The 14,256-nt window shown below is 42.7% G+C and overlaps 1 protein-coding gene across 1 annotated transcript in view; it reads left to right on the top strand.

Annotated features, from left to right (window-relative positions):
- LOC127635860 (oxysterol-binding protein 2-like) overlaps positions 1 to 13,920 on the top strand; it is a 38,374-nt gene extending 24,454 nt beyond the window's left edge. The window contains exons 11-14 of the mRNA XM_052116108.1: positions 5,564 to 5,659; positions 5,773 to 5,957; positions 11,065 to 11,285; positions 11,444 to 13,920. Coding sequence (XP_051972068.1) covers positions 5,564 to 5,659; positions 5,773 to 5,957; positions 11,065 to 11,285; positions 11,444 to 11,586 — 645 coding nt within the window. The 3' untranslated portion in view covers positions 11,587 to 13,920. The remainder of the gene's footprint in view (positions 1 to 5,563; positions 5,660 to 5,772; positions 5,958 to 11,064; positions 11,286 to 11,443) is intronic.
- The last annotated feature ends 336 nt before the right edge of the window (positions 13,921 to 14,256 follow it).

Genomic DNA, 14,256 nt, shown 5'->3' on the forward strand with positions numbered 1-14,256 from the left:
ATTCTCTATGGGGTTCAAGTCAGGCGAGTTTGCTGGCCAATCAAGCACAGTAATACCATGGTCATTGAACCAGGTTTTGGTACTTTTGGCAGTGTGGGCAAGTGCCAAGTCCTGCTGGAAAATGAAGTCAGCATCTCCATAAAGCTTGTCTGCTGAAGGAAGCATGAAGTGCTCTAAAATGTCCCGGTAGACGGCTGCGTTGACTCTGGACTTAATAAAGCACAGTGGACCAACACCAGCTGATGACATGGCTCCCCAAACCAACACAGACTGTGGAAACTTCACACTGGACTTCAAGCATCTTGGATTGTGTGCCTCTCTATTCTTCCTCCAGACTCTGGGACCTTGGTTTCCAAATGAGATGCAAAATTTGCTCTCATCAGAAAAGAGGACTTTGGACCACTGAGCAACAGACCAGTTCTTTTTTCTTTAACCCAGGTAAGACGTTTGACATTTGAAGCCCATGTCCAGGACCCGTCTGTGTGTGGTGGCTCTTGATGCAGTAACTCCAGCCTCAGTCCACTCCTTGTGAAGCTCCCCCACACATTTGAATGGCCTTTTCCTGACAATCCTCTCCAGGCTACGGTCATCCCTGCTGCTTGTGCACCTTTTTCTTCCACACTTTTCCCTTCCACTTAACTTTCTATTAATGTGCTTTGATACAGCACTTTGAGAACATCCAACTTCTTTTGCAAATACCTTTTGAGGCTTTCCCTCCTTGTGGAGTCAAGTCAAGTCAAGTGGTTTTTATTGTCGTTTCAACCATATACAGTTAGTACAGTACACAGCAAAACGAGACAACGTTCCTCCAGGACCATGGTGAGAACATGAGACTACACAACGTGAGAACATGAGACTACACAACGAAATAAAATACCTATATAAACTACCTATATATACCTATATAAACTGCACGTGTAAACATGTGCAAAAAGTACAGGACAGTACAACAAATTACTGACAATGAACAGGACAATAGACAGTGCAGCGCCGACCAGTACTCAGTAGTGCAAAAAGATGACAGTTTCTAAAAATGTAAACATAACATACTATGAGATAATGTTCTATGCACATAGCAGTTATTGAGGTAGCAGACAGTTATAAAGTGACAGTAATTAAAGTGCAACTCAGGACACGTGTGTGTCAAACCAGTCTCTGAGTATTGAGGAGTCTGATGGCTTGGGGAAGAAGCTGTTACACAGTCTGGCCATGAGGGCCCGAATGCTTCGGTACCTCTTGCCAGGCGGGAGGAGGGTAAAGAGTTTGTGTGAGGGGTGTGTGGGGTCGTCCACAATGCTGGTTGCTTCTATGGATACAGTGTTTTTTGTAAATGTCTTTGATGGAGGGAAGAGAGACCCCAATGATCTTCTCAGCTGTCCTCACTATCCTCTGCAGGGCTTTGTGGTCCGAAACGGTGCTAGTCCCAAACCAGGCAGTGATGCAGCTGCTCAGGATGCTCTCAATAGTCCCTCTATAGAATGTAGTGAGGATGGGGGTTGGGAGATGTGCTTTCCTCAGCCTTCGAAGAAAGTAGAGACGCTGCTGGGCTTTCTTGGTGATAGAGCTGGTGTTGAGGGACCAGGTGAGGTTCTCCGCCAGGTGAACACCAAGGAATTTGGTGCTCTTGACGATCTCCACAGAGGAGCCGTCGATGTTCAGCGGAGTGTGTTCACCTTGTGCTCTCCTAAAGTCAACAACCATCTCTTTTGTTTTGTCGACATTCAGGGACAGGTTGTTGGCTCTACACCAGTTCGTCAGCCGCTGCACCTCCTCTCTGTATGCTGACTCGTTGTTCTTGCTGATGAGACCCACCACGGTCGGTGTCATGGGCGAACTTGATGATGTGATTCGAGCTGTGCATTGCTGCACAGTCGTGAGTCAGCAGAGTGAACAGCAGTGGACTGAGCACACAGCCCTGGGGGCCCCAGTGCTCAGTGTGGTGGTGTTGGAGATGCTGTTCCCGATCCGGACTGACTGAGGTCTCCCAGTCAGGAAGTCCAGGATCCAGTTGCAGAGGGAGGTGTCCAGGCCCAGCAGGTTCAGCTATCCAATCAGGTGCTGGGGAATGATTGTGTTGAATGCTGAGCTGAAATCTATGAACAGCATTCGAACGTATGAGTCCTTATTGTCTAGGTGGGTGAGGGCCAGATGGAGGGTTGTGGTGATGGCATCGTCCGTTGAACGGTTTGAACGATACGCAAACTGCAGTGGGTCTAGTGAGGGGGGCAGCTGGGTCTTAATCTGCCTCATGACGAGCCTCTCGGAGCACTTCATGATGATGGGTGTATGTGCGACGGGACGGTAGTCGTTGAGGCAGGACACTGAAGACTTCTTTGGCATGGGGATGATGGTGGTGGCCTTGAAGCACGTTGGAACAACGGCGCTGCTCAGAGAGATGTTGAAGATGTCGGTAAGAACATCTGCTAGCTGGTCTGCACATCCTCTGAGCACTCTGCCAGGAATGTTGTCTGGTCCAGCAGCCTTCCGTGGGTTGACTCTACGTAGAGTTTTCCTCACATCTGCCATGGTAAGACAGAGCACCTGGTCGTTGGGGGGAGGGGTGGACTTCCTCACCATCACGTCGTTCTGCACTTCAAACCGAGCGTAGAAGTCGTTCAGCGCATCTGGAAGGGAGGCATCTTTGTCACAGGCAACTGATGTTGTCCTGTAGTTGGTGATGGCCTGGATGCCCTGCCACATGCGCCGCGTGTCACCGCTGTCCTGGAAGTGACTGTGGATTCTCTGGGCGTGTCGCGCTTTGCCTCTCTGATTGCCCGTGACAGTTTGGCCCTAGCTGTTCTTAGGGCTGCCTTATCGCCTGCTCTGAAGGCGAGTCTCGGGACCTCAGCAGCGTGCGCACCTCCGCAGTCATCCACAGCTTCTGGTTGGAGCGTGTGGTGATGGTCTTGGAGAAAGTGACATCATCAATGCACTTGCTGATGTAGCTGGTCACTGATGCTGTGTATTCCTCCATGTTGGTAGAATCGCCATATGTTGCAGCGTCCCTGAACATGTGCCAGTCAGTACACTCAAAACAGTCCTGAAGAGCAGAGATGGCTCCTGCTGGCCAGGTTTTCACCTGCTTCTGAAGCGGTTTTGTGCATCTGACGAGCGGTCTGTATGCTGGAATTAACATAACAGATATGTGGTCTGAGTAGCGAGGTGGGGGCGGGGCTCCGCCGGTCAGCGCCTGGGATGTTTGTGTAAACAAGATCAAGCCGTTCAGCCCTCTCGTTGCAAAGTCCACATACTGATGGAATTTAGGGAGCACTGTCTTGAGATTTGCATGGTTGAAATCTCCGGCGAAAATAAACAGTCTGTCGGGGTGAGCGTTCTGCAGTTCAGCTCATAGCCCCATACAGTTCACAGAGCGCTTCCTTAGCGTTAAGCTGGGGAATGTAAACTCGGTTATGCAAACAGTGGTGAATTCCCGTGGTAGATAAAAGGTCTGCATCTAACAGTCACAAGCTCCAACAGCGATGAACAGTAACTAGAGACTAGCATAGAGTTCTTGCACCATTCGTGTTGATGTAAACACACAAGCCACCACCGCGAGTCTTACCGCAGAGAGCTGTATTTCTGTCGGCACGAAACGAGGCGAGCCCGTCTAGCTGAATGGCGGCATCCGAACTCTGTCGCTGAGCCACGTCTCCGTGAAAACAAAGACGCAGCAGTCTCTAAACTCACGCTGCGTAGCCTGCTGGAGTCGGATATAGTCCAGTTTATTGTCCAGGGAGCAAACATTTGAGAGCAGGATAGACGGGAGAGCCGGCGGGCTAGGGTTTGTTTTAGCCTAGCATGGACCCCCGCCCTCTTTCCGCTTCCGCTTTCTCCCACACCGCTACGACGTCCTCTCCCCGGCCACCGGCATCAGGCGACGCCAAGGGCTGGAGGCCTGGTCTCCGCAGCAAGCAGAGTACGCGTAGCGCCTCCTGCAGGTCATCATGCAGCTTGGTTTTTGCATGAGTCTTATATTTCAGTAGTGTCTGGCGATGGTAGACACGAACACCGGTTGCTCCGATGTCCATGTGTTGCAAAAGTCGGGCTTTTTTAACAAAAATAGCACCATTGTGGATCCGGAGTGGCCGCTGCGTGCTACCGCGCCGCCATCTTGGATTTCAACTCCAAGATGGCGTGGAGGGTGTCAATGATGGTTTTCTGCACAACTGTCAGGTCAGCAGTCTTCCCCATGATTGTGAATTCAACTGAACCAGACTGAGAGACCATTTAAAGGCTCAGGAACCCTTTGCAGATGTTTAGCTGATTAGAGTGTGACACTTTGAGCCTACAATACTGAACCTTTTCACAATATTCTAATATTCTGAGATTCTGAATTTGGGGTTTTCATAAGCTGTAAGCCATAATCATCAAAATTATATCAAATAAAGGCTTGAAATATCTTACTTTGCTTGTAATGAGTCTATATAATATATTAGTTTCACCTTTTAAGTTGAATTACTGAAATTAATGAACTTTTGCACGATATTCTAATTTTTCGAGTTTCACCTGTATTAATGATGTGATCCAAAGTGCATTTGAAGAGCGGTGAAACACTTTCTTATGATGTGTTACATTCATACAAGCAGACAGAGAAGTCAGTTTGAAGTAAGTTTGGAGCAGAAGAAATAGAAATAAGCTAAAATGCTATTTCTAGCCATTTTACATGCATTACATTACTAGCCATTATCAAGAAAATTCACATTAGATCATAATTTCTTTTTTTCTAGTAAGATCTTTGATATTAGGGCAAAAATCGTATTCTTGATAATAATTTTTGTAATGTTTTCCTGAAAAAATATCTAAAAATCCTTAAAACAAGATCAATTAGATTGATCTTGTTTTAGAAACAACACTGCATAAGATATTTATGTTTTTTAGAGAAGGTTTTTTTAATATGTGTATTTTGTTTTACTGTACTGGCAGAGTTTTTATAGTCAAAACAAGTGAAAAAAAATCTACCAGTGCTAATCCGTACCATCTAACGGAATACTTTATAAATGACATTTTACAGCATGTATTCTGTAATCTGTAGTGGAAAGAAGTTTCAAAAGTAACCCTTCCAACCCTGACTATAAGTAAGCCATTCATAGGTAGATTTCACCTAAACTAGATTTCACTGGGGCTCTGTAATGCTATCAAAACATTGCTTTGTAAGTTTTACAGTTTAAAAAGGTGTTTCCTCCTCCTGCATAGTGTGGCATGACTCATCTTCAGCACTCCATCTGTTGGAGAAAAGCCACCATTGAGACTGCTCTACTCCATCTGTCTCCTCCATTCCTCCTTCTTGTTCCTTCCACAATTTATTCCCACTCCAAAGTTAACAGAAAGAAATCATGCCTGCAAATGATTAAACTAATTTGCATTATTTTGGAGTAGTATAAAAAAGACTTTAAAATGGATTGAACATTGAGGAATTACTGTAAGACACCGTGAAAACTAGCTATATTTACTTCCTTTAAAAACTCTATAAATATTCAGTCTCCCAGTCAAATGTTGTGTATTACTAATTAAACAACTGCAGCTCTGTCATTTTTATTAATGTATCATTCTTGTCTTGATGCAGTCTGGAGACATTGTAATAGTCAACCACCGGACCAAGGACACGTGCCACCTCAAATTCTCTCCTTACAGCTATTTTTCTAGGGATGTTCCCCGCAAGGTCAGTCTTATCAGTATGAGTAAGAAACATTCCTGCATGTGAAATGTAAAGCGGTGTGCTACTGCCCTCTGTTGGGCAATCAGTGTAACTATATTTGTGTTTGCTATCCTCAGGTAACCGGCGTTGTGACGGATGGTGAAGGTACCGCCCACTTCATTCTTTCAGGAACATGGGATGATAAAATGGAAGCTGCAAAGATAATAGAGAGCAGCCACGGCTGTGGAGGATCAGAGGGCAAACAGAAAACTGTCTATCAAACTCTACCACCAAAACTACTGTGGAAGAAATACCCTCTCCCGTAAGAGACGCATGTGCTTTTAATGTCTATTGCCCGTATCTATCTATCTGTAGGTCAGTCTCTCTGTCTGTCTGTCTGTCTGTCTGTGTGTCTGTCTGTCTCTATCTGTCCGGGTGTCAATTCATCTCTTATCTGTCTGTGTGTCCGTCCGTCTCTATCTGTCTGTGTGTCTGCCCATCTCTGTCTGTGTGTCCATCTCTATCTGTCTGTGTGTCCATCCGTCTATATGTCCATCCATCTCTATCTGTCTGTATCTATCTGTTTCTCTGTCTCTATCTGTGTGTGTGTCTGTTCGTGTGTGTCCATCCGTCCATCTCTATCTGTCTGTGTGTCCGTTTGTCTATCTGTCTGTGTATCCATCCGTCTCTATCTGTCTGTATCTATCTGTTTGTCTGTCTCTATCTGTCTGTGTGTCTGTTCGTCTCTGTCTGTGTGTCCATCCGTCCATCTCTATCTGTCTGTGTGTCCATCATTCCAACTCTATCTGTCTGTGTGTCTGTCTGTCTCTATCTGTCAGTCCATCCGTCTCTCTTTATCTATCTGTGTGTCCATCCGTCTCTATCTGTCTGTGTGTCGTTCGTCTCCATCTCTATCTGTCTGTCTGTCTCTATCTGTCAATCCATCCATCTCTCTCTATCTGTCTCTATTTCCGTCCATCTCTATCTGTCTGTGTGTCCATCCATCTCTATCTGTCTGTGTGTCCGTTCGTCTCTATCTGTCTGTGTGTCCATCCATCTCTATCTGTCTGTCTGTCTGTCTGTCTGTCTGTCTCTATCTGTCAGTCCATCCGTCTCTCTCTGTCTGTGTGTCCATCCATCCGTCTCTATCTGTCTGTGTGTCTTTCCAACTCTATCTGTCTGTGCGTCCACCCATCCATCTCTATCTGTCTTTGTGTCTGTCCATCCGTCTCTATGACGTCCATCTCTATCTGTCTGTGTGTCCATCCATCTCTATCTGTCTGTGTGTCTGTTCATCTATATCTGTCTGTGTGTCCATCTGTCCATCTCTATCTGTCTGTGTGTCTGTCTGTCTCTGTGTGTGTGTGTCCATCCATCCATCTCTATCTGTCTGTGTGTCTGTCCAACTCTATCTGTCTGTGTGTCCACCCGTCCATCTCTATCTGTCTGTGTGTCTGTCTGTCTCTATCTGTCTGTGTGTCCGCCCATCTCTATCTGTCTGTGTGTCCATCCGTCCATCTCTATCTGTCTGTGTGTCTGTCCGTCCAACTATATCTGTCTGTGTGTCTGTCTGTCTCTATCTGCCCGTCCGTCCATCCATCCATCTCTATCTGTCTGTGTGTCCGTCCGTCTGTCCATCTCTATCTGTCTGTGTGTCCGTCCGTCCATCTCTATCTGTCTGTGTGTCGTTCGTCTCCATCTCTATCTGTCTGTCTGTCTCTATCTGTCAATCCATCCATCTCTCTCTATCTGTCTCTATTTCCGTCCATCTCTATCTGTCTGTGTGTCCATCCATCTCTATCTGTCTGTGTGTCCGTTCGTCTCTATCTGTCTGTGTGTCCATCCATCTCTATCTGTCTGTCTGTCTGTCTGTCTGTCTCTATCTGTCAGTCCACCCGTCTCTCTCTGTCTGTGTGTCCATCCATCCGTCTCTATCTGTCTGTGTGTCGTTCGTCTCCATCTCTATCTGTCTGTCTGTCTCTATCTGTCAATCCATCCATCTCTCTCTATCTGTCTCTATTTCCGTCCATCTCTATCTGTCTGTGTGTCCATCCATCTCTATCTGTCTGTGTGTCCGTTCGTCTCTATCTGTCTGTGTGTCCATCCATCTCTATCTGTCTGTCTGTCTGTCTCTATCTGTCAGTCCACCCGTCTCTCTCTGTCTGTGTGTCCATCCATCCGTCTCTATCTGTCTGTGTGTCTTTCCAACTCTATCTGTCTGTGCGTCCACCCATCCATCTCTATCTGTCTTTGTGTCTGTCCATCCGTCTCTATGACGTCCATCTCTATCTGTCTGTGTGTCCATCCATCTCTATCTGTCTGTGTGTCTGTTCATCTATATCTGTCTGTGTGTCCATCTGTCCATCTCTATCTGTCTGTGTGTCTGTCTGTCTCTGTGTGTGTGTCCATCCATCCATCTCTATCTGTCTGTGTGTCTGTCCAACTCTATCTGTCTGTGTGTCCACCCGTCCATCTCTATCTGTCTGTGTGTCTGTCTGTCTGTCTCTATCTGTCTGTGTGTCCACCCATCTCTATCTGTCTGTGTGTCCATCCGTCCATCTCTATCTGTCTGTGTGTCTGTCCGTCCAACTATATCTGTCTGTGTGTCTGTCTGTCTCTATCTGCCCGTCCGTCCATCCATCCATCTCTATCTGTCTGTGTGTCCGTCCGTCCGTCCATCTCTATCTCTCTGTGTGTCCGTCCATCTCTATTTGTTTCTCTGTCTCTATCTGTCCTCCTGCATAGTGTGGCATGACTCATCTTCAGCACTCCATTTGTTGGAGAAAAGCCACTATTGAAACTGCTCTACACCATCTGTCTCCTCCATTCCTCCTTGGGAGTTCTTTCCACCCTTTATTCCCACTCCAAAGTTAACAGAAAGAAATGTTTATGCCTGCAAGTGATAAACTAATCTGCATTATTATGGAATACAGTTTAAAATAGTTTAAAGGAATTACTGTAAGACACCATGAAAACTAGCTATATTTACTTCCTTTAAAAATAAATATTCAGTCTCCCTGTCATATGTTGTGTACTTGTAATTCAAATAACTGCAGCTCTGTCATTTTTATTAATGCATCAGTATAAAGCACGGGTCGGCAACCTTTTTGACATGGAGTGCCATTTTGTATTTTCCTTGTCAATGGCTGTGCAGTCAAATCAGGCTAATTAGCCCTCGAGAGGGATAAGGGCTGACCGAAGATGGCAGTGCGAGAGAGAGAGAGATTTACGGACAGCTGTCCGACACCTGTGTGTGTGTTTGTCTTTTTGGTTAAGTGTATAATTAAAATATTATTTATATTGTCAAGCTGGTTCTCACCTCCTCCTTTCCATGAATCCCTTTACAGGCACATTTACTAAAACAAACTTACAATTGTCAAATATCTAAGTACAATCCTCACATCATGTGGTACATTCAGCACACCACTCTATGTGACTTGCAAAAGGCGATTACTCAATCAAAAGAATTAACTCATGTTTCAAATCTAAATAAATCCATCAATGAATAAATCATTGTCATCAAAACAAAAGATCATTGCTTTGACCAAGACAGTCAAAATGCAAAGACATCATGTCAAATGACAGTGTACTCTGAAGGAGTGATAGTTACCCACTATGTAATATTGTCCAATTGCTAACATTGTATATGTAGGCAGCTGAATAATATTCAGATGTCAAAACGTAATAGCACACACTATACTTTCAACAAAACATTTATTCAAACATTTCTCATCATTGTATGTACACACTTTACAGCCAACCGGAAATACATAAAGAAAGTTTGTACAGAAAAAAATATATACAACATCATAAGAAAAGTAAAAGAAAATATGCTGCAAGTTCATCAACCTCATGGGTCTTCCAATCTCTCCTCTGTGTCTGGCCACAACATTTAATCTACATCACACTTGATATTCTCCCTTGCAATGCAACAAGGAAAAAATATTTTGGCATGACGCAGCCACCCCCTGCAACAATCTACTGTGATATCCTCACAACCAGCATCCATTGCACCCAGTAAGGACAACTGGTCGGGAGGACGTGATCACAGACCTTCCATCTCCTTGCAGAAAATAACTCCTCAATGGGATTTAGGAATGGGGAGTATGGTGGGAGAAACTACATCAAAAAATGTGGGTGGGCAACCAACTATTCCTTGACTGTATTTGAACGATGGAATCTTATGTTGTCCCAAACTATAACCTATGTTGGCAAGTCATTTCTTACCAAACCCCTCTCATTCTCAGGAATGAGATCCCTGTAAAGAGTTTCCAGGAAATTGAGGAGACGTGGTGTGTTATAGGGCCCAATGATGAGAATGTGACTGAGTACACCATTCCCATATATGTGGGATATATACACTCACGTAAAGGATTATCAGGAACACCTGTTCAATTTCTCATTAATGCAATTATCTAATCAACCAATCACATGGCAGTTGCTTCAATGCATTTAGGGGTGTGGTCCTGGTCAAGACAATCTCCTGAACTCCAAACTGAATGTCAGAATGGGAAAGAAAGGTGATTTAAGCAATTTTGAGCGTGGCATAGTTGTTGGTGCCAGACGGGCCGGTCTGAGTATTTCACAATCTGCTCAGTTACTGGGATTTTCACGCAGAACCATTTCTAGGGTTTACAAAGAATGGTGTGAAAAGGGAAAAACATCCAGTATGCGGCAGTCCTGTGGGCGAAAATGCCTTGTTGATGCTAGAGGTCAGAGGAGAATGGGCCGACTGATTCAAGCTGATAGAAGAGCAACTTTGCCTGAAATAACCACTCGTTTGGTATGCAGCAAAGCATTTGTGAAGCCACAACACGCACAACCTTGAGGCGGATGGGCTACAACAGCAGAAGACCCCACCGGGTACCACTCATCTCCACTTAGGACCATGTGATATTTCAGTTTTTCTTTTTTAATAAATGTGCAAAAATGTCAACAATTCTGTGTTTTTCTGTCAATATGGGGTGCTGTGTGTACAATAATGAGGAAAAAAATGAACTTAAATGATTTTAGCAAATGGCTGCAATATAACAAAGAGTGAAAAATTTAAGGGGGTCTGAATACTTTCCGTACCCACTGTATATACACATATCCCACATTGTGTAACATATTCTGCATATACCGGTTGTACTTGTCAATACTGAAAGACAAGGAGATTACAGGACTGTGTAGTGTACAATGATGAATTCTTACCTGTACATATATTGCTTTAAATTGTGACAAAATTGAATTGTTCCCCATCTAGCCAAAGTCTATCCATCTGACAACTATTACAATACCACAAAACTATTATGTATCTTATATATGTGTGACAGGTTATTGTGATTGTTGGTTGTTCTATTTAGCATGTAGGGATTTACTGTCTGTCTGTCTGTCTTCTTGTTTTCATATTTTCTCTCTCTCTGCTCCTCCACCTGCCCTGATTCCAGTGAGAATGCAGAGAACATGCATTTCTTCTCTTCTCTGGCTCTGACTCTGAACGAGCCTGAGGATGGTGTGGCTCCTACCGATAGCCGTCTGCGACCCGACCAGCGGCTGATGGAGGCGGGCTTATGGGACGAAGCTAATGCTGAGAAACAGCGTCTGGAGGAGGGACAGAGACTTGAGAGGAGGAAGAGAGAGGCCCAGGCCAACCTCACACTAGAGGAAGGTGAGACAGAAGACATGATAGAGGAGGCATATAGAGTTATCTCAAACATAGGTGCTGACATTTTGATAGCTACATAAGTCTCCTATTTCTCCACTATTTATTCTTTTTATTTTTAGGTTTATAACTGCAGTTATAGTACGATAACCTTGATTTTACAGGTAAAGAGGCAGAGAGCTACCAGCCCATGTGGTTTGAGAAAAGGACTGATTCAGAGACTGGTGAGAGCAGCTATATGTACAGAGGAGGATACTGGGAGGCCAAAGACACACAGGACTGGATTCAGTGCCCTGCCATCTTTTGAAGTCCCTCAGGCTCATCATTCCAAGCGGATGATCCAGGATCTGTATCGGGAATGCTGCTTACCAATGCTTTCAAATCCAAGGAGTTTCAAAAATGTGAAATAAACTCATTTTATTCACTCACTGCTAATGCATCCACACTTGTACAGTATATCACCATTTGGTGTGTGTTTATGGGGGGATTGCGACAACCGAATTGTAGCAGGGAAAATACATATCGCATGAGAAATAATATTGTTTAAAGCACAATAGATGGAGACACTTTATTCAACACTACAAACCTTCCACTGAAGGACAGTGATGACATTTAATGATCTGGGGAATGTAACATTGCACCAGGGAAAAGACTGCTTAAAGTTATACCCTGATTTGAAAGTTGTTTCAGGCCAAATTTACGATGTTCATGCACTGATGGAGAAAAAAAGTTGCAGACATTCTACTTTTAAAATATGGAGACTGATTGGCCTCTAACATCCAACAAGGCTGTGTTCCTCCAATGAGCTGAAGTATAGATCAGGTGCTGTGTAGTTTCAATAGTGCAGACATCCTCCATAAGCAACATAGATAGAATCGAGTTCAGTGTATTGATGTTGCTTCTACAACAATAATTACTACGGCTAATCCATTAGATGGCATACATTTAAAGCAGGAATTCATTTTAAGCAGCCCGTTTTGTTAGTTAGAACAAGTGTAATGTAAATGTCACTGTGTGGGTTGCAAATAATGGCTTAATGGACATTCTTAATGGAAATTCTCCATACAGTCATGGCTGAAGGTCTGCAAACATTCTAAACAGCACTAAGCAATAATTTGACTTTATTTTTATTCATTTAAATAGATGAATAAATTCTGCACACAATTTAATGTGACTCATCTGCATGTAACACAACATTAGTACGTATTTCTTTTAAATAATTATGCAAATGAGGCACGCACTGCAACAAATATACACAGCAAAGTACATTCGATATTCTTTTAAATGTAATATTGCACACTATTAATTCAGAAGAAAATGCTTGCGTCGATAAGGTCAAACTTTAGGATGTTTGCAAATGTTTGGCCATTACAAACCTTTGGCTATATTATCCATAACTTGCATTTTGTGGTGGCAATATTTCTATTTTATACTATTAGTAGCTAAAGCACATTTACTATATTCACATTGCAAGGAAGTGATTTGGAATACTGACCATAAACTGTATACAGTGTGGATGAATGCAAACTCATATTTGGGCACTAAAGAACATTATGTACATGGGCAGACCAGAGTACAAATAAAATGAAAGTATGCCATGCCAGGAAGTACTTTACATGCGGACAGTACAATGTGCTGGTGGAAGAATGAAAAGCTCATTTAAGTTGCACTGCTATATGGACTGTCTCTGGTTTTCAACCAAATGAAAAGTGTATTCATATAAAATGTGATGTGGTTGTAATTCATGAGATGAGTTGCTTCAATATAGTGTCAAGCAGCACTGCAAAGTTGCTCAGAGAAAATTACCTTTGCAGTGTATTTACTTTTTATCAGTGAGAAAAGAAGTCTAATGACCATTTGAAAAAGATGATAAAAGATGACTATTATAACTAGAAAAGTGAATTGCAATTCATGATGATGATGTTGGTGATGTGTATTTTGATTGTCACATTGGATGATCAGTGTTTGACATTACACCTGACTTTCAAGGACTCTAAGAGCATCATTCTCTAAAATATCTCACTTTAAATAATTATGTAAATTTACAAAAAAACATGGTTGGTTTTGGTTGTAAAAATAATCTGAATATATCACATTCGATACGAAAAATATGTCTGTTATATTTCAACACAGTTATCAAATGTTTGATGTTGGGTTTTCTTTTCAGTTATTATTTTGGCCAGTAGTCAGTGCCAACGTACTATTGATGTACTGCATTTGCCAGTCTGGATATCTGTGGATCAGTGTACATTTTGTCACATACTTACATAATACAATTTATTTAACCAAATTTATTTAATTTGGGTCTATCACTGGCAACACAATAAATATTAAAAAAAGATTTAAATTTATACTTCTGAAGTGCAAAATTAAAATGTACAATTTTTGTTTTCTGTGGTCAGATAAGGTAAATAGATCTGGCAACCTAATTTTCCTCATACAGCCAAAGTGCATCCATTTAAATTACAATCTCACATTGATTTGTTTTAAAGGAATAGTTCACCCAAAAAATAAAATTCATGATTTACTCACCCTCACGCCATCTCAGATGTACATGACTGTCTTCTGCAAACCACAAAGAGTTTTAGAATAATGGGTCCATATAATGTACTGTAGGTTCATAAATGCAAATGAATGGTGACCAACACTTTGAAACTCCAAAAAGCACATAAAGGCATCATAAAAGTAATCCGAACATCTCCAGTGTTTAATCCATGTCTTCAGAAGCAATATGACAAGTGTGGGCGTTAAGAAGATCAACATTTAAGTCCTTTTTTAAATTATAATACTCCACCTTTGACCTGTAGGTGGTGATATGCACAAAGAATGTAAATCATCAAAAAACAAAAGAAGAAGAATGTGTAAGTGAAAGAGGAGATTTAAAGTAAACAAAATTACTTAAATATTGATCTGTTTCTCACCCATCATAACACTTCTGAAGACATGGATTAAACCACTGGAGTTGGATTAATTTATG

This window comes from Xyrauchen texanus, chromosome 43 (assembly GCF_025860055.1).
Source record: "Xyrauchen texanus isolate HMW12.3.18 chromosome 43, RBS_HiC_50CHRs, whole genome shotgun sequence".
Taxonomy (NCBI): Eukaryota; Metazoa; Chordata; class Actinopteri; order Cypriniformes; family Catostomidae; genus Xyrauchen; species Xyrauchen texanus.